Raw genomic sequence first — 24,843 nt, forward strand, 5'->3', positions numbered from 1 at the left:
AGCTCTCGCTTCAGGAGTAAGATAAAATCTCTAGTTGTTGTCCTTGTGAAGAGAGAGAAGACGCAGTATGTTGAAGCCTTTTGCCATTTTTTTCCTGTAAAAGTCAAAACCAAGAGAGCAACGTACTGGTCTTGAAGTGGTCTCCTACAGAGCCCCTGTGCCCCTTCTGGAAAGGGCAATACCTGCTTAGGAGCTGACCAGGATGATGATCAAGGAGAGTTCTCTGCGGAGGGACCCAGACTTAGGAGGGGAGCTAGCTTTCCTTGCGAAGGGCTGTGATTTTGTTCTTCCATCTCGATTCAAGAGGAGGCTGAAGTCATTCCAGCAGGCCCAGGTTTGAACACTTGGCATTTCTTTTTCTTTTTCTGTTGCTTTGTATTTTTTATTGGATCAGAGAATCAAACTGTGTCCCCTCTAGGCGTGTCTATTTGCAGAAAGTTATTTGCAGCTAGATACCAACAGGTTTAAAAATAAACCTTCCAGGCTTAGATTGCAGAGTTAAAATGTCTTTGTAAACAAGGGGAAAAAAATTAACAGCAGGGGCAGTGATTTAATAGGGAGAGGTAGTGTAAGACTTAAATCTTTTCTGTGTTTTTGTAAGAAAAACCCTATTTGTGTATGTTATTTCTCAGAATATTTCTTGTTGCATGTGGAACAACCACAACATTCTGCTGTATTTAGTGGGTTGTGCTCTCTACTGTACAAATGTGTGCACAGACCAGCCTACCTGGCTCTGGCATTTGTGATTTTTACCAAAACGAAGTGCTTTGTTGTGCTGTTTCTTCCTATCTCTGAAGGAGATAATAGAATCACAGAATCATTTAGGTTGGAAAAGACCCTTAAGATCATGGAGACGTAGCCAAGCAAATGGAAATTGTACCACAGCTATATTTCTTGGTAAACCCCAGCTGCTGTACTCACTTTCTAGGACAACTGGCAAAAGATTGGAGTGATTTGTGCTAGGACACCCCAGACTTACAGCGAGTCACAACATGCTGAAATCACCCATCTTGACCTTCCTCTATATTTAAATAATCAGTGACCCCATGAGGAAGTTAAAAAGTTGAAATTAGGAGCAGTGCAGCTGTTTCCTAAGAAACAGCTTTTAAAATCGCTCCAGAGTATATCGTAGCACGTTTTGTTTTCATGAGTTCTGGTGACAGGTTAAAGTACATATATGAGGTTAATCTCTGGAACATGTTTTTTCACTCCCTAGAGGAGAACTGCATGAAGTAATGATGTGTAGTAATAGCTTGGGTGGGGCCCATGAGCAATTTAGAAGGGACTAGCAAGAACCATGCGGCACAGCTAAGTTCACTCTCCGGAGTTAGTCTGATCACCTAAGGACATAATCAGGGTATGGTCTGCAGGGAAAGGAAAGATCTCCTAGTAGACCAGCTGGAAAAATTGACAAGCTGTTGGTACATGAGCCCTCTGGCTGGTCTGAAGCAGCAACCTTCACTGCCAAATGCATCGAGTATAACTGCTCTGGGGCTGCAGATCCAAGGCAAGTGAACTAATGCGGTTCAGGACAATTGCAGCTGAAAAAAAGATGGTCTTGCTTCCTCTACTCTTTCCTCCAGTACTTGTTTCCTCTTGCTATCTCCACATCTTTTGTCACCCCTGTCTTGCACTGGGCCTCACAGGCCTTTCTGTGATCTGGCTTAACTCATAACATGGCAGAATATCGTCCATCAACAAAGCTAAGTCAGTTTTCTGCCTTTCCAAGTGGGTTAAATTGGTTCACAAGGGGGTCTGGCAAGCTCTGGAGCTGGCACTTGGTATGCAGTGACAATGTACATTTGGGAGTGGAGGACAGAGATGGGAGTTCTCCCACCAGGCAGCAGCGAGTTGTTAATTTTTTGTGCCTTGTGTGTCTATATGCTGTGGCTTGGGAGTGTTAGTGTGAGATGACCTGAGAGTAGATGTAATTGGACTCACTAAGTACGGAAAAAGTGCTAGTAGGAGGAAAGGTAATGAGGCAGTGATAGGGAGCAGAGACACGAGTGATAGGTAGTTGCTAACATAGATGTTGGCCAGAAAGGCAAGGGACGAGAAGGTTTTTTGTAAAACCCGTATCTCTCAAGAGCTGTAGATTTCAGTTCTTGTGCTCATCTTTTGCAGGACTTTTTATGGAAGGATCAGAGACTCTCCCATAGCAGTGTTGGTGGGAAGGGAGGTAGGGAGGTCTCTAATCCAGCATTCTCACTTGTAGGAAGACTGTTCCTAACACTAGGTCACATCAGAGCTGTCTTTCTCTGAGTCTTGAAAACTGCCAAGGATGAAGATTCCTCCATGCACTTCTAGTGACCTCTTGAAGACTATACTACCCTCAGTTAAATTCACCCTTCTACTGTCACATCTCTGTAACTATGCTTCCAATAGCTGTAGGCTGTGATTAGCCCATCCATCCCTTAGCTTCCTCTTTGCCTGGCAAAACAGGCCCATCCCCTCAGTCTCTCCCGCCATGTGCTTCTGAGCGCAGCTATCAAATCAGATAGCCTTCTGTAGATCTCTCTCCGGTCTCTCCTCATTCCTTTTGAAGTGAAGGCCCAAAACTGGTCACAGTAATCCAGATGCAGCCTCTCTCATGTCAGGAAGAGGAGATGATAACCTCCTGTGTTCTCCTGGCCTGACTCCTGATGCAGTCTGGTACATCGTTTGCCTGATTTGTAATTAGACAATGCTGCAGGCTGGTGTTCAGCCTGGTGCACACCATCTCCCCGGCACCTTTTCAGCAGGGCTCAGCCAGTGGATTCCCAGCCTGAACCAATGCTTCGGGTTGCGGTGCGCAGGTGGAACACTTGGCACCTTTTCTCATGGAAGTAGTTGAACAGTTTGTCAAGGTGTCTCACACGTGAGGTTCTGCCTTTTGTCATGCCAGCCTTGCCCCTAGGTGTGTGTCATCTGCATATCAGGACAGGTGAGAATTGCAGTGGGGGTTCTGTGAGGATTGGAGGTTTATGCCCACTGTTGTCCTTCTCTGAATTAATTTGGATGCACACTGGTGGTTTTCTCCATGGAGTCGTCAGAGAAGAATTTGGAATGTGGGCTGAAGTTGCAGGAAGGACATGTGTAAGATCTATAGGCACATTTGTCAGCGAAGGCATGCAAGGTCTCTGTTTTCAAAACTCAACTGGATAAGGCCATGAGGAACTTGATCTAGCCTTACAGTTAGCCTGTGTCTCTTCCCACCTAAATCCCTTTGTGTTTCTGTGTTGCTTAGATAGAGTTTGTTTTCATTTGTGTTTTGCTGTGATTGGACTTTGTTTCTGCTGGTGAGTTTATGATTTACAGTAGAAAAGATTCTTTCCAGAAATGCATTTTCTCATAGCCTCTCCTCCTCGTGCTGTTGGGAGCTGTGTGCATGCAACCCTTTGCTGTTCTTACGGTCCTTAGAGATGGGTAAAAAAGAGGCAGCAGAAAGATACAATGATGGGACAGGGCTTCAGGGAAGGAGAGAAAGTCTCAGGTGAAAGATACAGATTGACTCTGGAGAATGGATGATCCTTGAGGATGGCTTGTGTCCAGTTACCATCAGGCTTCAGTAAGACAGGAACTGTAAAAAATGGAAGGAGACATTAAGTCAGCACTGTGGACTTGTGAGAAACCAGGCTGAGTCACTGTACCCTAGTAAGGAGGATTACAGAATCCCATTTGGAAAAAAACAAGAAACTTATTATCTAGGCTCCTGTTGGAGATTGGGGCCAGGAGGAAGGAGTAGAAAGTCTTTGAGCACTTGACGTGTACTGCTTCCTTCCATGGAGTTCTCTGCAGGGACTGGCAAGTCCCTGAGAGACAGGCCTGGATGGCAGAGGTTTAGTCTCTCTGTGCTTTGTTTGTGTAGCTACAATGAGGTTGTAGTTCTGTCTGGTTTATTTATAATGCAGATGTCACTATTTTAGTCTGTCCATAAATAAATTGTATGACTGGCAAAAGATGATATAGTGGATAGACAGATTTTAGTTAAAGTAAATTACACCATGCTATAGAGCAGTATTTAAAAATGGGCTTTAATCTCACCTTCCTCTCTAGCAAAAAAAAGAAGTTAACTTTGTTACCGATAGCTAACAGACTAAAAGATTTATTATAGTATTTGTAGTTTCCTTTCTTAGTTGTCCTTTCTGAAAATGCATCTACCTGTTGGAGAAATGTGTTCTACTTAACAAACAGCATTAAGGTTAACTTTTTGCAATAAGAAACTTTTTTCCAAGGAATTCCCATAGGATTTCCTCTCATATCACTTAGAACTATTTGTGAATAAATGGAAGTATTTGACTCCCTGCTGTCTCCATAGTGGCTGACATCTGGTTATAGCCATCCCTGTTCTAGGGATCAGGATCCTCAAGAGCTAGTTGCTGCTGCTTGTTTTCTCTTTGTAGTGTTGTAGCCAGCTCGTTTCTTGCATGAGAAGGAAGAAGACAAAGTTCAAAAATTTTATTTCTATTCCTGAAGTAGAATCTTCTGAAAAGAAGCCATCCATGAGCAATGCTTCCACCTTGTTTGCCTTGGACTGAGCAGGAGGTAATGATTCAGTCTTAGTGGGAAGGTCAACTGCAAACCTACGTCTGAACTGGCTCCCTACTTTGAAGCTTGGCAGCATTCCCTGTATTCCTCCTATAGATGTCTAACCTTCTGGCTTGTTTTGGGGCTGTGGTCAGGAAATTGATGTGGATTTTGGGGTCCTGACTTGTGACTTATGTGAGCTGGTACCAAGCGTTGGTGACTTTGGCAGTATCTGGAGGAAAATGAGTTGCTCTGCTTTCCAGAAGGTGGAGGCCAGGGCAAAGTGGATGAGTTGTGTTACAGGATGATCGATCAGCTTGAGTCTTGTGCCATATCAGGATGGATGTGGTATGCAGAAGAGGAGGAAAATGTCACAGTGCTGTTGTGGTGGTCTACTTTGGGGATTCCTCTTTGTCTTCCAAGAAAAAAAAATAATCCCATTTTATCATTCACTTGTACTGTAAGGGAAGGGCATATATTGAAGTGAAGAGTCAGTGTCCTTTGAGAGGATGATATGTTGTTTTGCTGCTTTTTGGCCTGTGGACCTCTTTGTTAAATTTCAGTCATTTCTTCTAGTTCCTCACGGTCCTGACAGCTAGGAGTGCCTGTGTGCATTGAAGAGATTAATGAGCAATAAACCTGTTTCTGAGAAATGGGTCTTCAAGACAAACTGATGTTAAGTCCTATTATAGACGTCAAGTGGCTGCAGTTGGCATCTCCTTGTCAGTTCCAGCTTTGCATTGTTTGTATGAATATGGTGCTGTGAGAGACCAGCAGGGATTTCCCCTCTACTGGAATCCAGAAAGTGACAACTACCGAGTAGAATTGGGTCATGGCTGGAAAGGCCACTGGCTAGGCAGGGCAGATTGGTGGGAGGCAGATTGTAAAGGCAGGAGTGGTGGGGTGGGGTGCGTTCTCCAGGTCAAATGACTAGCTTGACTTACACACCAAGGTCCGATTCATTAACCCACTATTTCCCAATCAGATGGAAGCTTCTTGAGAAGGCCTGTCTCGGGGAAGTCTATTCACCCCTCTTGCTTAGCCTCCCTTACTGAAGCAGACAGCCATGGGAGAGGGGTGGATCTTCATCTACCTCTCACATGCAGCAGCGGCTGCTCTGGAGCCACATGCTCCCTCCCCAGACACATTCAGCTTGTCTGGCTTTTGCTTTTGTTACTCTAGTGAGTGAAGAGCAAAAGAAAGCTAGGAGAAAGGTTGTCTTCTCTTAACCCAGTGAGCCGCCGCTCCCAAACTGAGTGACCAACTTCCCCCCCAGCTTAACCCCTGCCACCATTTCAGGTCACCCACCTGCATTGTCATACTGTGGAACAGAGTAACCAGGGATGATGCTTACGCTATCCCACAGCCCTCTTCAATCCCAGTAACACTTTGTGCCTCAGACCTGGCCCACTTTGAGCTCCAGCATCGCTCAGGATCAGACACAAAGATGTGCAGTATGGGAGAGAGTAGAAGTCAAGAACGGTAGGAGGAAGAACAGATGGTAGTAATCAGGCCTGTTCTCCAAAGGGTGAGCGCTGTATTGAGGACCATACAGACTCTGAATACTGGCATGGATAGACTGAGAAATCCTGAAGGCTGAAAGTGATCTTCAGCTTTTTCTCTGTTGCAAGATACAGGAGAGGAGGTTTTCAGTGAAGCCAAGCTCCAGGTTAATGTGTTCTCTATAGAGCAGCTACAGTACAAAAGCATGCTTCGGCTGGCATGTGTGTGCAAGTGCATCTGTTCCTGCTCCTGAAATGGGACAGCACTGGGGAGAAGGAAGGGGTCCTCCCCATTTAAAGAAAGAGCAGTGAAGCAGAGGAGTGAAGAGGAGGTAAATCCTTCCATCTCTCGTTTTACAGGTTTCTGAAGAATGGGTTAAGAAGTATTCTAAACTGCAGAAAAAACAGGGCTTAAGGAAACTTTTACAATCCTCACTTCTTCACCTTCCTGAAAGCAAACCTATGGCAAGCTGGGGTATTCAGTATGTGTGAGGAAAAAACCTCAAGTTTCTGGAAAATAATAAGGCAAAGAGTTTAGTCTGTTCATCATATATGTTCTTCTGTATTTAGTGAACTCAAATTTGGCTACTTTATCCTAAAGCCATTTTGTTTTGATATAGTTAGAATAAACAAACTGAAATTGCAGCTGTATTTACTTGACTATTGCCTTATTAGCCTCTTATCACATATGCTGCTATATTAATAAAAACTCTTGCATTCAAACCATTGTGCAATAGGCAAGCCTGTTGCCTTTTCCCAAGAAAGTGTGTATTCATGGGGGAGTAGGGAATTTGTCATCCCTTGGCATTCCAGCATCTGAATTCTGTTGCTTATGCTGTAACTACTTTTCAAAGTTTAAAAAATATTCCCTCCTACATCTGAAAAATTACCTGTTTTAGGATCTCATTGTGTACTTAAGTACAAATGCTGCCTTTTATGAAATGTATTGATGTATGGCTAGAACTAGAAGATTCCAGAGATCTATTAGAAAGGTGATCTAGTGGGGTTAACAGTATCAGCTGTATGTTTATTACAGACAGGAGAGGAGTGGTAGGATGGCAGAGCTAATGAAAAAAGAGGTGGTAGGCATGGGAGAAAAGACTACCTTCAAACAGGCATGAGGAAGGCCTAGTTTCAGTTTCTAGTTTTCTCCTCATTTTTCGGCAAATGATGTAAGGTCTTGATTCAGTGAAACCTTTGGGTGCTTCATCTGCAAAAGGGTTCTTTCAGCTGGAGATGTAAACAGACCTTTTGCATTTTGCATTATAACTCTGTGTGCTGCCTCATGTGGCTGCCTAATGACAAAGTGTGCTGGCTGCTCGTAACTCCTAATGTAAAAATTCTTTTGCCAGTACTTAGTACCTCAAACAAAATCAGGTCTTGGACTGCTTAAGTTGGGCATAGAATAAAAGGCTTCCTGAAATTTAGAAGACAGTCTTGCAAGTCTTTTCTTAATTTTTAATTCTTTGGCAAAACAACTTATATTCAAAACAACTTATGTTCCCAAGGGATGGAAAATGTCGATGTTATGAATGTAAGTTTGCTCATACATAAGGCAAGACGTTTGTGTGAGCGGGTGTTCTAGTTCTAAGGTGAAATACTAAAGACCAGATTTCAATGCTTTGCTGCTTATAGGGCAGAATGACAACACAGTGACCAGTGTGAGAAGAAATAGCATTGTCCTTGTTCTGTGGTATTGCTGAATTGCAGTGTGTTCTCTTGTGGCTCAGTAGTATATCATAATCCACAGCTACATAAATAAGATGCACAGAAGCCACATAAAAGCAGATGTGACGTATGTTTGATATTGCAGATTTTTTTTTAATTGGCTACTTAAGGCATGCATTTTTATCCCTGTGCTATAACTTAATTGTTGGTGGGTTTTAATTTTTTCCTTATCACTGAGAGCACAAACTGTTTTCTCCTGCTCGGTATGCCATGCTGTTAAAAAGTATTTGTTATTCATTATATTTTCAGGTTCAAAGTAAACAAGAGAAGAAACCTGGGACTTCATCCCCAGGCCCTTTGAACTCCGCGGTTAGCCCTTGCACTCTTCTGCCTGTGAATAAAGCCGCCAGCAGTACCCCTTTGTCGATAAACATTCCACGTTTCTACTTCCCTAAAGGACTTCCGAATGTCTGTGCTAATCATGAAGAGATCATTGCCAGGATTGAAGAAGCCTTTACAGAGTTTGAAGATGAGAAAGTAAACATCTGTGAAATGGGGAGAATTGCTAAGGTAGCTATTCTCTAGGTTTGTAGTTCTTTTGAGAGAAAGACTGAAACTAATAAAGTGTCTCACAACTGCTCTCATTTTTAGTGAAAAGAGAACCAATATCCTTTTGCTCCGAATGTTTCTGTCTAGATTAAGAAAACAGTAAACAAAAAAGAGCTCAGTTTGCTGTTTGTCACATCTGATGTGTATGCTCTTTCTTACTTTGATTTGCAAAATGGTTCTTTCAGATTTCTTACCAAATACAAATTGCATTTTTGTTTTTCTGTTCCTCCGTAGTTAAGCTCAGAAGATAGCAGAAACTTAGTCTGCCTCTGGCTTCAGGCAGTGCCAGCTACCTTCTTTGTGGTTAGCTGTCCTGCTAATCTGGACATGATCTATGTATACTGTTGCAGTGTTGCTCGAGAAAGCAGTTTTCAACCTACATCTCCGTGGGCATAGAAGAGGGAGATGCTTAGTCAACCCTCAGCCACTGAGATGCCTATGTTCAATATCCATAATGCAGGTGTCAGCAGTCTTGGAGTTGTTACAGTCTGCTAATGAGTTCCTGCCTTCAGGAACAAAACACAGCACTTGTGTGGGAGCACGATGCAGATGGGTGGTTCTATTTTCCTATCCTTCAACCATGGTTTTTAGTAATGCTGATCTAAAACTAGCAGTTGTCAGACACATCTCATATGTTCAGTTTGCCCTGAATACATTTTTGGTGGTGTAGATTGAGCAATGATGTTCTGTCCAAGAGGAGCACTTTTTTTCCAAGAAGGAAGATTTTTCTGAAAGGAGAGACTAGGTTTGGGGTTTTGTTTGTTTGTTTTTAGAGGAATCGAGTGACATTACTTGTAAATGGTCTGTGAAAACATAAACAGAAAAACTTCTTTGCTTGACCAAAAGAAGGTTTGAAACTGATTTTATGACAAGACAGGCAAGTGTGTGTGGCTTGTGACGTTTAAACCGGGAGAAGCAGGAGGGTGGTGTAGAAAAGATCTCTGCCTTTCTGTCTGGTCTCTGCGTGTGTCTGTACATGGATGTGCTCCATGCCGTTTAGATATTGTAAGGCTTGCTTCTGTTCCATGGGGTTATCAGTAATGGTACCAGTTTTGGGGCTCAAATAAATATGGGAGAACCAGCTACACAAAGAAAATAGCAGAAAGTAAATGTCATTCTTTCTTCTGAGTAGCTAAACACCTGTAGAAGTACAGTCATGTGACACATGGGTGGCTAAACCTGAAAGCAGGTCTTATGCTGATTGGGGTTCCCAAAGAGACATGGAGGCCGAGACAAAAAGTTGAGAATGAACTTTCACGATAATCTTGCTTAATAGAAGAGGTGAAAGAGGCTTTGTGGGGAAAGCAGAAATGATGCCTCAACTACTTCTTCCACATATTCCTCCTTCTATTTGGTGTGATATTCTTATTATCTGTGCAGGGCCTGAACCAGCTGCACTCCTTCCAAGGCCTGCGTTTTGCAGATGTTCTGATACCTTGTTTGGAGTCATGAAAGTGTCTGGAAAGATCTTTGTGGTAAAGAGGAGGTTTCTTGCACGTGTCAACAGCTGAAGGTTTGAAGCCATTTTCAAGCCTGCTCTTCTGAGGCATTAGAGAATACAGACTGCTTGAGCTTTCATTGATTACCGTTCTGAAAGCTAGCAGCCTCTGCAGACGCTAGTGAAAAAGTTGTGCTCAGGGAGTCCTTTTGCTGGAGTCAGCCTCTTTCTGTTTGTGCTTTTATTTTTTTTGTTATCCAGTTGAGATCTAGCAGAGTTGGGGAAAATGGGCTGTTCTGGGTGGAAGGCAGTGCAGTAAAAACTATGGGGTGGGAATCATTTCACCTTCAGGCATTCAATCTTTAATTGTCTATAATTAGAATTGAAGTTCCCTTGCTGTCAATGAGAAGTTGTCAGCCCATGTAGAGAACGGACCCTGCTTTTCTAAGGTAGGTCAGTGAGGTAGCTGGTGTGAGTGGTCTTCTGGAGGAAGGTGCCTGTTTCTCTCCCCTTCGATTTGCAGGGCATCTTGCTAAACAGGTCAAAGACAAAGCTTAAGAGTTTGATGGTCTCTGATCCTTTTCCTAACCTGACAGACTGTATTTCTCAGCTAATTAAAAAGGCGTGTGACAAAGTAGGAAGTTATGGTGGATTCTAAACCTTGGCATACAGTAAATAGCTTTTTGACTAACCGGTGTGCCATTACCGCTGTATTTCCCTTACGTACAAGTCTTGATGGTGAATTCGGTGTGCAAACAAGCACGCTTTTCTTGTGACTGCTTCTGTATTTCTCTTTGTTCTGGTGTTTCATTACAGATATGTGGCTGCCCACTCTACTGGAAAGCACCTATGTTCAATGCATCAGGAGGAGAAAGGACAGGATGCATATCTGTACACTCATTTGTATCTATGTGGAGAAAGTGAGTATAGCAAATGCAAAATTATCTTTCTGGAAAAAGAGAGTGCCTGCCATAGAAGTCTCTTTGGTATTTTTCCCTCCCTTCTTTTCATTGAAGAAAAGAAATTTCCATCAACTTAAGTTTTCTTCCCCCCTGAACACTTGTTTCCATGCTGCATCAACAAACTTTGAAGCAATTGCGTAGGTGATGAGACCTTTTGGTCTGGTTGGCATATAAGATATATTAACAGACTCCCTAGAAATATGTCAGCCTTTCATGAGACAGCTGATAGATGTCAGTGGATTTTGGATGTATTTATCTGAGGCCTTATTGCTGCTACACTAGTGCACTTAAGCGAGTGCTGTTCGGGAATGGGGAGAGGAGGCATGTGATAATGGTATAGGTCAGGAAGAAGGAATGTAAAATTAAAGACGCATCATACAAGTGGATACTCTGGGAGCTTTAATAGTTGTTATTACCTTCCTCAAGCATGCTGTATAATAAACCTATGGGGTTTGACAGTCACTTCCACATACCATTGTCCAGACTTCTTTTTGAAATTGAGAGCTCTGGATAGATCATGCTGGGAGTCAGAGGTGTGAGATGGAACAGACTTGCTCTCTTGCCTAATCTTTTTCCCTTCAGGGCAATTCAGGCTTTAGTCTACTTTGTCAAACACCTAAACAGTGTCTCCCTCTCATATCTAGAGAGAGTTCTAATTTTTGACTTAATGGTTGCTTTTCAGATTCTTGAAGTAGCCTTTAACCTTGAGTTCCTAAAGTATTTCCTGTGATAGCATTGTCAAAACAGCTTCTAGTTACCCTGGCAAAGTTGCAAAAATGTTAGGGGTGACTGTGATCAGTAAGTTTTTCTTGACACGGACAACATTTTTTCCTTCCTTGGGTTCCTCCAATTACTCCTAATTAATCCCTTGTATATGATACCATATATTTTCACTCCTCTGACTTTCACATCCTTCAGATATTTGCAGACTGTGGTCATGCCCCTCTTCTGTATTTGTTTAACAACACCACTTCCAAGCCAAGTTTTGTATGCTTTTCTCACGTTAATTGCTCCTAATCTCTAAAAAGATTTTTTTCCCCCCCCTCGTCATCCCCCCTGACAGTTGCAAAAGTTTCTTCAGAAACATGATAGACAGAAATAAATGTAGTGTTCCTGGTGAAGTTATACTACAGCTATCTGAACACAGCTATAATTTTAAAACAGGTTTCTTTAATTGCTGAAACCTCTTTTCAAGCATCTTAGTAGATGACCTGACTTTTCAAAATGCTCCATGCTCACTGATCTCATTTGAAGTCAGTAGGAATTGCTGGGTATAGAATACTTTTGAAAATCAGATCTTTTAGTTTGTTGCTAAAACATGGCTTTGGGGTTCATCTTTATGTGCCTGATTATATTATTTATTTTTTTTACAGTAGCACCCCTCTTCTGCAGCTGATTTAGAATGTATCTGTTAATTGACAGCATGATACGGATGTGCAGCTAACAGGACTGCTTGTCAGCCATGAATTTTTTTTTAATACTCTTTTTTGTGTTTTTTCCCCTGGAAGACTTTTTTAAAGAAAAACCTTGTTTTGGTAAAGAGAGATCAGGCCAGAATTAGCAGCAAGCCAGTTGCAGTGTGATCTCTGCAGGAAAACTGCAGGTGTTTCAGTACTATGTTTCATATAAGTTCATACACTTCCAGGAGAGGAAGGGGGTGAATAATCACTCCTAGTAAATAATTAACAGTACATTTGTATTTTCACAGTTATTGAAGAATACAGGGTAATTTTCTGAGTAATTTATTGTTTCCCTTTATACTGTATGACCAACTTAGTGTTTGATAGATCCAAATGTTCTCTTCTGTTACAGGTACTCAGTAGTGATTTTGTAAATGTGATGGAGTTCCTTTTACATGAGTATTTCTGTTCGGAGTGAGTTAAGTAATAGTGATACCTTTGACCAGCGTAGTATTTGGTATTAGAAGAAGGCAGAGACAAGAACTGGTGTCATAGATGCAAACTGTCAACCTAAGGAATAAGTTTACATGCATCTCTAAATACTCAATCCTACTAATTCTTTCATTAGGCTGTTCTGCATGACTTCAGTGCACAGCAGCCAGCTGTGTCATAATTAACAAGGGATGCTCTTTTTTCCCTTCTGGGGAGTGACTTTCCTGGTTGAAAATTTAGTCACTATAGGTTGGCAATATCCTCAATTATTGAAATACATTAAAAAATTGGAGAGCATGTCTGTTATACATCCCATTAGGTTGATCCTATTGACTTCAAATGAGATCAGTGAGCATGCAGCGTTTTGAAAAGTCAGGTTACTTGCTAAGATGCTATGGAATCAAAGTAAGAACAGTCTTCAGTAAGAAACCTTGTTTACCACAGAAATACTAACATAAAAAAAAAAGCTCAACTGGGTGGTAGTACCATGGTGCTGCTGAAGGATACTGAAGAAAATGGGTCCTGGTAGTCTGAGGTCAATTTTGCACAATTCACAGCGTAGATGTGTAGCCTAACATGTGATAAGGCACTTTGTCACCCATCTGTAGCTTGTGATTGTCCTGTGAGGTACAGAGTGGTTGGAGTAACTCTTCATCTCTCTCGTAGAATCCTGTGTAACTGCCATGATGATGCATCCAGATTCACATACCTTTTAGCGAAGCCTGGCTGTGACTACCTAGAACAGGAGGACTTCATCCCGCTGCTTCAGGTACCTGCAACAGCTCAGCAGTGAATGGATGGGGAGAAAGCACTGTGTTTATTTTGTAACTTTTAAAATTTTCTTTAAATGTTTACCAAGGACATGCAGACCTTTGTTTTGAACAGCACCTGGGTGGGGTTTATTTTAGAAATAAGCATTTTAGAGTGGACTATTTTGCATAAGTGCCAACCAGCTATATATCTTGCTAAAGTTGCTGAGGATTGTCAAAGCTTTATTTAGCCTCTTGCTCAGATTTGTATTTATCAGCGCCTGCTAACCAGGCTGAAATTTGCCCCCTTTCTCTAGGTGGCTATTGGGAAAGATGCATGGCGCTGTTCATATACAAGCCCAACATAGAAGCTTATTAGAAAAGTTGTAAAAGTTGCTTGACAAGACAATTATAATTGAATTTGTCTAGCAAGACTACCAGATACAATATCATGTGGAAATCTTTGCAACAAATTTTGCAGTTCCAGTTGTTCTGTATATGCCTCTAAACCTGCTAGTGCACAAGTCTCACTGCTGATTGATTTTTTTTTTTCCTAATAGTCAGACTAAATCTGCGCATCCTGATTTTATGTCTGTCTTTTCCTTTTATTCACAAGTGATATATTTTTAAACAAAACAAAGTATCATTCATTACTTATTTGTGGCCATTTAGGCAGGTTCTGGATAGGTTTACAATTTCTTTATAGTTTCTCTAAATCATGTCCATCTGCCCTTCTGATCATCTGATGATAACTTTTTCTGAGCTTTTCCACATATCCTTAGATTTCTCACACTGTGTTGCCCTCTATGCAAAACCTCTGTAGGGATGCTGCTTTGGGGAAAGATTTTTTTGTCTACACTGGACCTTTCTGTGTCTCAAACAAATGTGGAACTGTGATGGGTAAATTTTCTCATGTTCCTTTTCATCTTTTCTCCACTGGGCACACTGCATTTCCTGACTGATTGCAGCTCTGCTTCTTAGCTACTGGAGCAATTAAAGGCATGTACAGTCTTGTTTCTCAGTCAACCAGAGACTAGCAATATTGCACCATATTACACCATCATATTAGACATCAAGTTAGACTGACCAAAATCTGGTCATATCACACCCCTAAGGGCACTGTGTCTGCTCTATCCCTTTGCCATATCATGGTCTAGGTAAAGCAAAACTTTGAACACACTTCTTTTTTTTTAAACATAGAGGAGTCAGACATGTAGAAGTTACACAAACATTGATCCATACAGGAGCTGAGCTGATTCATTCAGGATCTGAGTTTCTCCATGGTTTTGGTCATGCATTTCTTGGCAGACTTGGCATCATGACCAGTGTTTGGCTTACAAAAAGCTGATCTTGAGAAAGAGGCATCTCCACGGGTAGTTCACGTAAATTTTGGAAAATTTTTTATTATATCTGTGTGCATTCTGAGGCTTACAAGAGCTTTCGTTGTTGTGGAGGACATAAAAGGCAACTTTCTCAACCTTTCAAGGAATGTTTGTTTCTGACACCTAGTTCTAATAAATGTTAGTATCTTCAATGAATGGAGAAAAAAAAGATCTTGGAGAGGAGATAGTTGCATGGTCAACTAACTAATTTTTGTCTCATTCAATGAAAATGAGTTTTCATCTACTCACTAACTCTCTTCCTTTGTTTTTCTGTCCTTAAGTAAAACAAAATGGCCCTACAGGTGCGTATTGCCCAGAAAATGTATTTTACTTATAATTCTAGAAGGTTCACTTTATAGATAAAAAGATGTCATTTCAGTTTTGTTGTTAATGCTGCAAATACACTTTCAAAAGTAAGCAAAAGAATTGGTTTATAAACCCAGTAACTTCTAAACATTAAAAGGAAAAGAAAACCTATTTCATTTTATTTGGTCTTATCTTGCAGGATGTGGTGGAAACACATCCTGGCCTGACGTTCCTGAAGGATGCTCCGGAGTTCCATTCCCGGTATATTACGACGGTAGGCTGGCTCCTTTGATCTCCTGCAACACTGCTGTACTAACCCTCCCTTTGTGATGTGTCACTGATCCCGTCAGCGAATCCTTCAGTTATTTAAAAAAAACAGGTGTTTTTAATATTACTGGCAATGAGTTACTTTAAGAACTACTTCCAAAGGAAAAATTAATCTGCCTGTGTGTACAAGAGGTTGTTCAAAAGGTTAATAATGATTCTTTCTGGTCTTAAGCAAATATGTAAACAATTTTTTTGGCCTTTAATCCTGATGAAGGAAAACAAGAGGTCTTTCTTTGGTCTTTGAGAGCTGCTAAGTTGCCCTTGACTGCTGGGCTGCTGAGACATGGAAGGCCATATGTTTGAAGGTTTCTGTCACTTAGGCATGGAGAATCTGTGATTGTTCCATGGTACAAAGCATCCATTGCTCACAGGTGTCTCCCGTCCAACTCTCCTGTCTCTCATTCTTGCCAGAAAGCCTATCTAGTCTTTCTTGGTCTCTGAACTTTTGTGACTACTGTTTGTTGTTGGGTTTTGTTCTGTAGCTTTGTTCCAACTTTGCAGTCAGCAGTTAGACTGGTGTTTTACCTGAGTAATGTTGTATTTTTTTTTTTAAAACATGTTGGTCATGAATCTGGTAAAAGATATAAACATTAGGATGTTTTACCTCTGCAGCGGTAGCAAATTTGGATAACGACAGACCTGGTGGGGCTGTATCGCAACAGGGCTCAGGGGCTTAAAGTCTCTCCTGTTTGCTTGCCAGGGTCTGCATGGGGGCCACCTGCACCACATACTGGCAGCTGGGAGATTACTGGCAGACACAGGCTTGTTCCTTTCTTATAAGGAGCAGATGGCAGAAAAACACTCTCTTGCTCTGGACAAACCTGAACTGTCACACTATTGTTTTATGAAAATGTATAACAAGAATCAATTTTAAATGTTTAGATGCACTTGAACATGACAGTGAACATCAGTGTGTTATCCACATATTTAGGCCCCATGGCGCAAGACAACGGGTACGTTAAGCGTAGTAACTGGCCAGAGTAGGCACAACAATGGCCACGGTGTTATGGAGGTGCATGAATGGGTGAGCGTGGAAGGTGCTTGTGGCACATGTAGCCTGGTATTTGGTGTTTCAGCTCTCACCCTTCCATGTACTTTAAAGATTTAAGGACACACTAGCATCAGTTTCTGACTGCAGTATCAACCAGTTGTTCTTTCAGTGTTCGGTTCAAGATACAATGCGTGGTTGTCCTGGTGCTTGCTGTTGGCTGGTGACAAAGGCAGTCCTGTGCATCTGCCTTTCCAGGTTCCTTTTCTCAAATCACATGCTGTTCCTGTATTTTTCAGGGTCTAAAGGAGGGAATAAAGGCAAGAAACAAATGTCTTTAGTATACTAATCTCCCAAAACGATTGCCCTTGTGTCCCCAAGCAGCAATTGCTGCACTTTCTGGACCTCATCAGGGTGCAGTGCATTTTCTGATCTGAACCTGTGTGAAGCTGAGGTTCCACTTCAAGATAACTGAAGTGCAGGTTGTTACTAAAAAGAGCAACACTCCTTCCTTCCTCTCTCCCTTTCTCCAACTACCCTTGTGCATGGGCGAGGTCCTGTGTGACCACCATAAAGCAGTCACAGAACTGGACCCTTCCTGAGTACGTGAAGCTCCTCCTCAAGTGCTTCTTGATTCAGCTTGAGACCATGCTTTCCTACTTCAGTCTGAGCATTTAGGCACCCTTACTCACAATACTCTGACAGAGGTGGCTTCCTAGGCTTGCTCCCAGGCAGCCAGGAAATGGTGGTGCTTGTGATTGAGGCGAATGGTGTGTAATGGTGAATCTTACAAAGCTGCGATGTCCTTCAGACTCCTCGCACTGGCCGGACAATGCTGTTCTGGGTGTCTGTGCCAACAGACAGATTCCTTTCGAGCTCAGTGTGTTTGGCCTTGGCCAGATCACTGAGTTGGAGCAAAGTCAAGACCTCAGGAGACAGTCTGTTGGGTCAGGTTGCTCCCATCTGGAGTGGCAGTACCTGGCCCACTACAGCAGTGGCTCTCCTCTCTGACACCAGGAATTCCTATTTCTCACATCTCCTTTCACAGATGGTTTGGTACTTCTCTCTCTTTAATGTTACAAAATTCAGTATTTCCACCAGGAGGTAATGAAGGAAACAGCTTTGTCCTTGGATTTTGAGACTGCTTGGATCCTTCTGATCACCTCAAGGTAGAGTGCCTTATACCTACTTACAGTGACAGAATGCTGTATTTGCTGCAAGTGCAAGAATTACATTTTATTTTTGTGTTACAGATGAGGCCCATGAGATACTGGCGCTTGTGTTTGTTGTTGGATGCAGCATCACTTGGTTGAAATCACCTGGAGAGTAAGCTAACAATCTAGTACGGATTAAGATGCGTATGCGCGTTTCAAACTTTTTTTGCCTACCTCTGCACCTTTTAGAGGTGCCTTTTGGCTACAACAGGCTGTAATTTAATCTGTATCAGTATCTGTGAGCTGTTGTATTGCCAGTATAATAAACTACTTGTGTTTCTTTCAACAGAGGCCGACTCCTGAAGCTGGTGAAGACAAAACAGAATATCATGTGGCATTATTGCAAAAACTTTAAAATGTGACTTCTCCCAGAATGTTCAAACAAGGCTAGGAGTTAGCATTGCATGCTGTTGTTGAAAAGCTGAGTCAACTAAAAACAACTTGGCAAAACGTATTGCTTGTTGAGAAATGCTTCAGCTTATGCAGTATAACCAATGCGACTGTGTAAGGGGAGGATGGCCTACAGGGTTTAATAAAGCTTTGTGGATTTTTCCAGAAATGGTATTGCTTTTCTTCTTCTATGGGAAGACTGGGCAGAGGTCTAGAACTGACCCATCAATGGTTTGGGTCCCGGAGGTAGATTACATGAGGATAATGGGCAAGTAGGAAGGGTCTCCCCCTTCCAAAGGCTTATGTACTGAATTCAGTATAAATAATCTTCCATGCTGGGAAAAATGAAGCCAGTTATGGCTTTCAGTAAGGCATAACTGACAAGTGTGGCTTGAATGCCGCAAATCATCTCTGGCTGTGTAATTATGTTCTAGGATGTTTCCCAAATGCTTTTTTTGACAGCTTGGCTTTCACAACCTGGAAAGGAAAGAGAGAAGTATTGACATTTTATACTGATACATACACTATATACTATCCATTGAAATTGGACCATTATTTGAATAATAAGGCCTGCACTAAGTGACTGGACATGGTAAAAGAGATGAAAAGAGATCCCATTTTACCTCCAAATGCCTTATTTTTATAGCTAGGTGAGGATAGAGCAGAACATCTTTATCAATACGATCTGATAGGGGAACAGTTTTTTACATGTCACAAATAAGGGGATATTTTGTCATCTTTTGTTACCCTGCATGCAGAGGAAAAGAAAAAGATTGCTGGTTTAGGGGTCCTTTTTCTGATTCTTGGGATGGTTATTTTTGTGTATTTGGAATGGTGTGAAAACACCATGTCTTTAAGAATTGCTACAGAGTTGACAGGTGTGGTAATGGGTTATGTATGAGGTGAGACTCACTTCAGTCTCTGAGCCCTTGTGCAATCTGGAAGCAAAGGCCAAACAAAGTCCAAAAATAAAGTCCGGAATGGCAGCGGCTGCCAGAGGTATTAAAGAAGAAACAAACATACAGCTCTTTCATTGTGCTTAAGACCAGAAAAGATCATTGTGATTACCTAGTCTGACCTCTTGCATTACACAAGCCATAGAACATTGCTCAGTGATTGCTATAGTTAGGGTAGATTTGTTTGTTTTTAATTGCATTAACACCCAACTTTGGAAGGCCATCCATCTTGGATTGAAGTCTGGAGTGATAAAGAGCCTGCAGTGTTTCTCTGGGAGTTGTCCCGGTGGTTAATGGTGGTATAAGAGAACTGCACTCTTATCTGTCTGAATTAGGCTGATTTCAGCTTCTAGTTATGTATTTCATGAGAGACAAAAAGTCCTCCTGCTGTCCCACCTCTCCCCATGTAGGCTTTTAAGGACTGGGATAGCTACCAATAGGTGTCATGTACAGCTAAGTTGACTGTATTAGTTCTCTCTCTTCAAGATACATTTTGAATCTTGAAATCATTCTTCTTGTTCTCAAAATTATTTGTGCTCATCAGCATTTGCTGTCTCACTAATCTGTGTATCCAAAGCAGACTTAGCAACAATCTCATACCTGGTTCCAGATCTGTTCTTGTCTGAGAACCAGCCCTTGTGTGACTTGAGTCAAAGCATGGCCTTTAAGTGATGATTGCCCACTTGAAGCTAGTTCAAGCTAAGAAACAAGCCCATCCTGTTTCGTTTGTTAACCAGATTAATCCCTATAATGTCCTTACTGTTGTGTAAAGTTAATTTTTTTGTTGAAATAGCACACACTATTAAGGTTTACCAAAATTCTAGGATAATATGTCAACATGATGTCAGAAACATCAAAGGCTTGTCTGTATTAGGTTTCATCAACAAGAATTATATTCCATAGATTTCAGTGCTGATAGTCAAATTAATTATATTTCTAATTTCTCTTGTAGAAGGTGTGTGTTTGTTGTTGTTTCCCCTGTTTATTCTTGCATGTGCTTGATCACACATTTGTGTTTTCTCCACTTTGTGATGATATTTGACAAGCTAACGAGCAGACAAGGAATGGTTCAGCTTGCTTTTTTAGATACTTGGGAGTACTCGTCTCATGTGAACTGCTTCTTTCGGGTTCTCAGAATTCTCTGCATTGCTGCCCGCTCTTTACTCACCTTCACCAGAGGCAGATCAGTAAAGGAGCCGAATGAGATTAACACCTACCTAAGATAAATGCAGACAGATAATATCTATTGCTTACTTTCATTGGAGCCACCAGGAGGATGAGGCATTGTTACAGACACAATAAGTCGAACATCAATTGTGGCTTTCATTTGCATGTCCTATTTACTCTTCAAAAGTCATGATTTTTTTTTTTCTGAAGTGCAGAACATTATTTGAGTTCCACGCAAGCTATAGTGCCTAAAGCCTGAAAAACTCGGTTTCAAAGTGACTTGTCTGTACTTTGAACATACTCTCTGACATAAATAATGCATCTGCATGGTCAAAGATGTGAATTAAGAGCAGTGAAAATATTTGCAGAAGGGAAATGGATAATGCTGTTTCAGAAACAAATATTACTTTCAGACTGCATAGTGAATTAAGGATAGCAGTATCTACAAAAAAATCACAGAATAGTTTTAAAAAAAAAAAGTCCCTTTAGGATGAGTGAATAAACAAAATAAAGTTACTGCATTTAAATTCCCAAACTGGTATATTTCAGGAGTTGATTGAACAACAGTTGAACACTGTTCCTGTGTTGCAGGTTATACAGAGAATATTCTACACAGTCAATCGATCCTGGTCTGGGAAGATCACTCTAACAGAGCTGAGGAAAAGCAACTTCTTGCAAGTATGTTGGTTTCTGCCTGAACAAGAAGTAGAATGCATCATACCTTTGTTCCTATAGCTGTATACCATATAGCGAGGGAGCTGTGCCTGGGTTGTAGCGAGGTAGGCAAGATGCTCAGTGCCAGGAGAGTCCCAGAGCTGGTGGAGGAGTTGTGTCCGAGTTGAGATGAGAGAAGACCAGGGACTGGAGCAGCCAAGAGTGTGCTGACAGAAGGTCGAGGGGCGACTGTGCACCCGCTCTGAAGCTGCATTGGGCAGATTGGCTCTTGGCTCCTGATCTAGCCAGAGGGGAAGGGAAGCAAGGCACAGCAGTGCACCTATATGGCTCATGGAACGGCCAAGAATAGCTGGTGGACTGCCTGCAATAGTGGTGGGTAGGACAGCCAGCTTCCTGACTCCCAGCCGGCAATCAGCCCACTGACAGTTGGCCAGGCATGTTGTGCTGGGCAGTTGCAGACCGTGCACCTCAAAAGCCAATTTCCCCTTCTGCAGTAGACGTCCTCAGAAAGGTTAATGAATGAAGTTCGGTTCTCGTTACAATCTTTGCCATGTATCCTTATGTTGGGCAGAGGTTTCAGGATTTGTATCTCTTGTCCGTATATTTTGTCCAAAAGCACCAAGTTAAAACTATGTAAGGGTGTTCAACTCCAGCCCAACCTAAAAAAGCAAGAAAGTCTTTAGGCTGAAAGGCCAAGGACTCAGCTAAAGCAGTGAGACTTCCCTACCGCATCCTGTTCTCTCTTCCAGATGTAGGGTGCTGTCTTCCTCAAAAGCCTCAAGTATGAATTCGCGTTTCTCCTCCTTTCAGATGTCTTCTGCCCCCTGATTACATCAGCTAATGAAAAAAATCAGTGTCCCCTTGGATTGCCTCATGCCAGTCTAAGCCCTCTGATCCCAGTTCCTCCCTAACCTCTGTTATAAACAAATCCTCCCAACTTATCCTGCATCTTTATTCACTCATTTTCTCCCTTTATACACTCTTCATCCTTTTTCTTCTTCCATATCTGCTCTGTCTTTCATGTACTGCAGCAGGAAAGTTTAGCTCTCTGCTGCATGTGTAAATGGCATATTTTGGCATGATTTCTTTCTATAAAAGAAAAAAATATTGAAAAACCTCATGTGATTATCATCTGCAAAGAAATGGAGAAACCCATGAAAAATCTGAAGAGACTAGAGAGTGATTGATCAGAGATTTTTAGACTTGAGTATCAGCAAGTCAGAACAGTGCAGGTCTGGCAGTGCCATCCTGTTGTCCCTGCCTGAAACTTTACTGAACCTGGTGGACAGCAGGATGTGAGGGCTTTGTTGAGACACAGTTTTGTTCCCTAGACATGGAGATGACTGAAAGTTGATGTTGAAGTATCAGTGCCTACATACAGCACAGCATCTGGCTCTATGGCTATGGATAGAAGGGTCACTAAGCCTGCTTAGAGGGACAGCCCTCTGGGATAGCTCTTAGGCTGTGTTTCACCTCTTCCCTTCTGAGAGGCTGGGAGGGCAGACCTATAGCTCACTTGAGTCGATTAGACTTTTCACATTCCTGCAGCCATCATTTATTAGACTGAAAAGGCTGCCTGGTGTCCCATGGCCTCAGCACTAGGAGAAAGGCAAGCAAAGAGGTGGCACTGGTAGATGTGCAATACCCTCCTGTTGGTGGGAAGGCAGAGTGGAGGGAAGGACAGAGGTGTGAGGTGGGAATAAAACAAGGACGTTGTCGCTAAATGTTTTCTAACAAGGCATGTTAACAGATGTCATGGTTGGAAATCTGTCTATAAGCCTCCCAGTTAAACCAGACTAATTCCTGTCAGCGACAGCCCAGGAACAACAGTGTGATTGGTTTGATCTGCCTGGGATCCATCCCTCCTTCCCCAGTCCAGGCATGAATCTGGAGCAAGACTGGATTTTGCCCTTTGAGAGCCAGGCAAGGAAGTGTGATGTGTAAAAATGTATCTCGGTTCCTGCGGAGAACTGTGGGCTTGCGGTTGTAAATGGCTCAAAGAGTCTTTGGTGCAAATCAGAGATGTTTGACAAATAAAATGGATCCCAGCTGAGACAGCAATTGTGTTCTTGTTTCTCTGCCTCACTCTTCACTATAGCTGAAAATTAGCAGAAATTGTTCACAGGAGTGGCAGAAATATTGTGCATACATAGCTAACAAGGATAGCCAAGCCAGATGCTGTATAAGTGCCTGTTGAGAAATGCAGCAACAAAATCTCCTACAGGGGAGAAAGGCTGCATTTTGGATTAGCTTTCAGAGCTGTGTTCACCCAACTTCCCCAGAGGTTGGAGGACTTCAGCTGCTGAACAGCCTCTTTGGCTAGGTTTAACTTCCCACTTTATTTGTACTCTTTCAGACTCTTGCTCTCTTGGAAGAAGAGGATGACATAAATCAGATCACAGATTATTTCTCCTACGAGCACTTCTATGTTATATACTGTAAATTCTGGGAGCTGGACACTGACCATGATCTTTACATCAGCCAGAAGGATCTGGCTAGGTACAGTGATCAAGGTATGCTGCCTGCAAGCTGTGGTGCGATGAAAGGTGTTTCTGAAAATACAATGTTCCCACTAAAGACTAAAGCTTACCTCTAATTTGGTTAATTTGCTGCCTCAAAAAACGTAAATGGAGCCATCCATCTCTTAACACAAATACTGATTTACAGAGCCAGTTGTAGGGGCTTAGACACAGAGAAATGCAATACACACTTTTTTCTGCGTAAGTAGCTAGAGAGGGAGCTTCTGTTCATGTGTGGGTCACTGCCAGAAGGACAAGCTAAAAGAATGTCTTGATTCTTTGCTAAGAGTTTTGCAGGACCTTGGAAGTAGAGACAAGAAAGGCAAGCCCATATGAACTTCAAAGGTTGCTGAAGTACAATCCTGTTATGTGTGAGAGAAATTCCAGAGTCCAGTGAAGCTTGGTGAATGTCAGTTTGCAGATGCACTCTGGAGAACATCTCTTGAGTTCAGTGTGGAACTCCTTTCCACAAGTTGAGCAGATGCTATGAGTTTTCAAAAGTTCAAGGCACAAATCCACAAAGGACTAAAATATCCAAAGGCACTTGTTCTACATGCTTGTGCTAAATGGAGGCACTTGGACTGGCTGTTTTTAGGATTATCCATGTTCTGAGGGCATGATATGCCCATGTTAGAGATCTGTTAGGACTCATGATACGATGTCTTGTACAAAAGCTTGAGTTATTGACCAGCATGTTTAATCCTGAAGAGAAAGCCTTCTTGGACCCTTTCATGTGGTTGCTGCACTCTTTGGGAAAGTAGGTCTGGGACAGAGAATCAGATTTGGGGAAATGGGACGTTTGGACACAACCTGTGATAGGAGGTGCAGGAAAGGTGAAGTGTGTGGTAAGGTGTCGTAGTGTGTAGGGCTACAGGGCTCTGGAGGTGTTGTCAGGAGTTGTCAGGCACTGCTGGAGCTCTGGGGATGGGGACAACATTTTGTAGGAGCCAAGATCCTAGTGGGCTGAAGTAAGGAAGAAGGAAGTGGGGGTGAGAATGACAATGCTATAGGTATGTGCGTGTGTCAGAGTGGTGTGGTGGCCCACGTGCTCCAAATGCAGGGAAGGCCGTGGGAGGTGTATGGCAGTCACGGGGGCACGAGAGCTGATAAGAGGGCTGGATGGGGTGAGGATGAGGGGTGCCCAACTTCAGACAGGTGATATGGGAGACTTGATCCCTGCTGGGAATGCAGGGATGGAGTATTTGTTGCACAGGAGGCTTGAGAGCACTGGGTGCTGTGGGCAGGGTGAAGGGAAGAAGCCGTCAGTGCAGTGGTACAGCAGCCCGTCAGCACTACACCAAGGGGATTTGAAGGGCTGTGCAGGTTGGGTCTGCCTGGCTGGTGTGTCAGAAGTGTGCCAGGACTACCGAAGTGATGGAGAACATGTAGAAGGAGCTAAGGTGGGGGTCTAAAGGAAGTGTGTCAGCAGTCTGGGAGGGTGAGGTCAGTGTGCAAATCCTGCACAAGACTGGTACTTGCTGCTTGGCTGGTGTGTCTCTGCCGTAACAATCCATCCCACACATTTCCTGGCTGGCGAAGCTTTCCCACTCACCTAAAATGATGCTTGTTTTTCATTGTCCTTTCTTTCAGCAG

At 42.4% G+C, this 24,843-nt stretch overlaps 1 protein-coding gene across 1 annotated transcript in view; it reads left to right on the forward strand.

Moving 5' to 3' along the window:
- Positions 1 to 24,843, forward strand: part of LOC104627135 (serine/threonine-protein phosphatase 2A regulatory subunit B'' subunit alpha-like) — a 42,584-nt gene that overhangs the window by 8,288 nt on the left and 9,453 nt on the right. The window contains exons 2-7 of the mRNA XM_010295246.1: positions 7,986 to 8,246; positions 10,540 to 10,643; positions 13,244 to 13,346; positions 15,214 to 15,288; positions 20,648 to 20,734; positions 23,088 to 23,244. Coding sequence (XP_010293548.1) covers positions 7,986 to 8,246; positions 10,540 to 10,643; positions 13,244 to 13,346; positions 15,214 to 15,288; positions 20,648 to 20,734; positions 23,088 to 23,244 — 787 coding nt within the window. The remainder of the gene's footprint in view (positions 1 to 7,985; positions 8,247 to 10,539; positions 10,644 to 13,243; positions 13,347 to 15,213; positions 15,289 to 20,647; positions 20,735 to 23,087; positions 23,245 to 24,843) is intronic.

Source organism: Phaethon lepturus, unplaced genomic scaffold (assembly GCF_000687285.1).
Source record: "Phaethon lepturus isolate BGI_N335 unplaced genomic scaffold, ASM68728v1 scaffold15229, whole genome shotgun sequence".
Taxonomy (NCBI): domain Eukaryota; kingdom Metazoa; phylum Chordata; class Aves; order Phaethontiformes; family Phaethontidae; genus Phaethon; species Phaethon lepturus.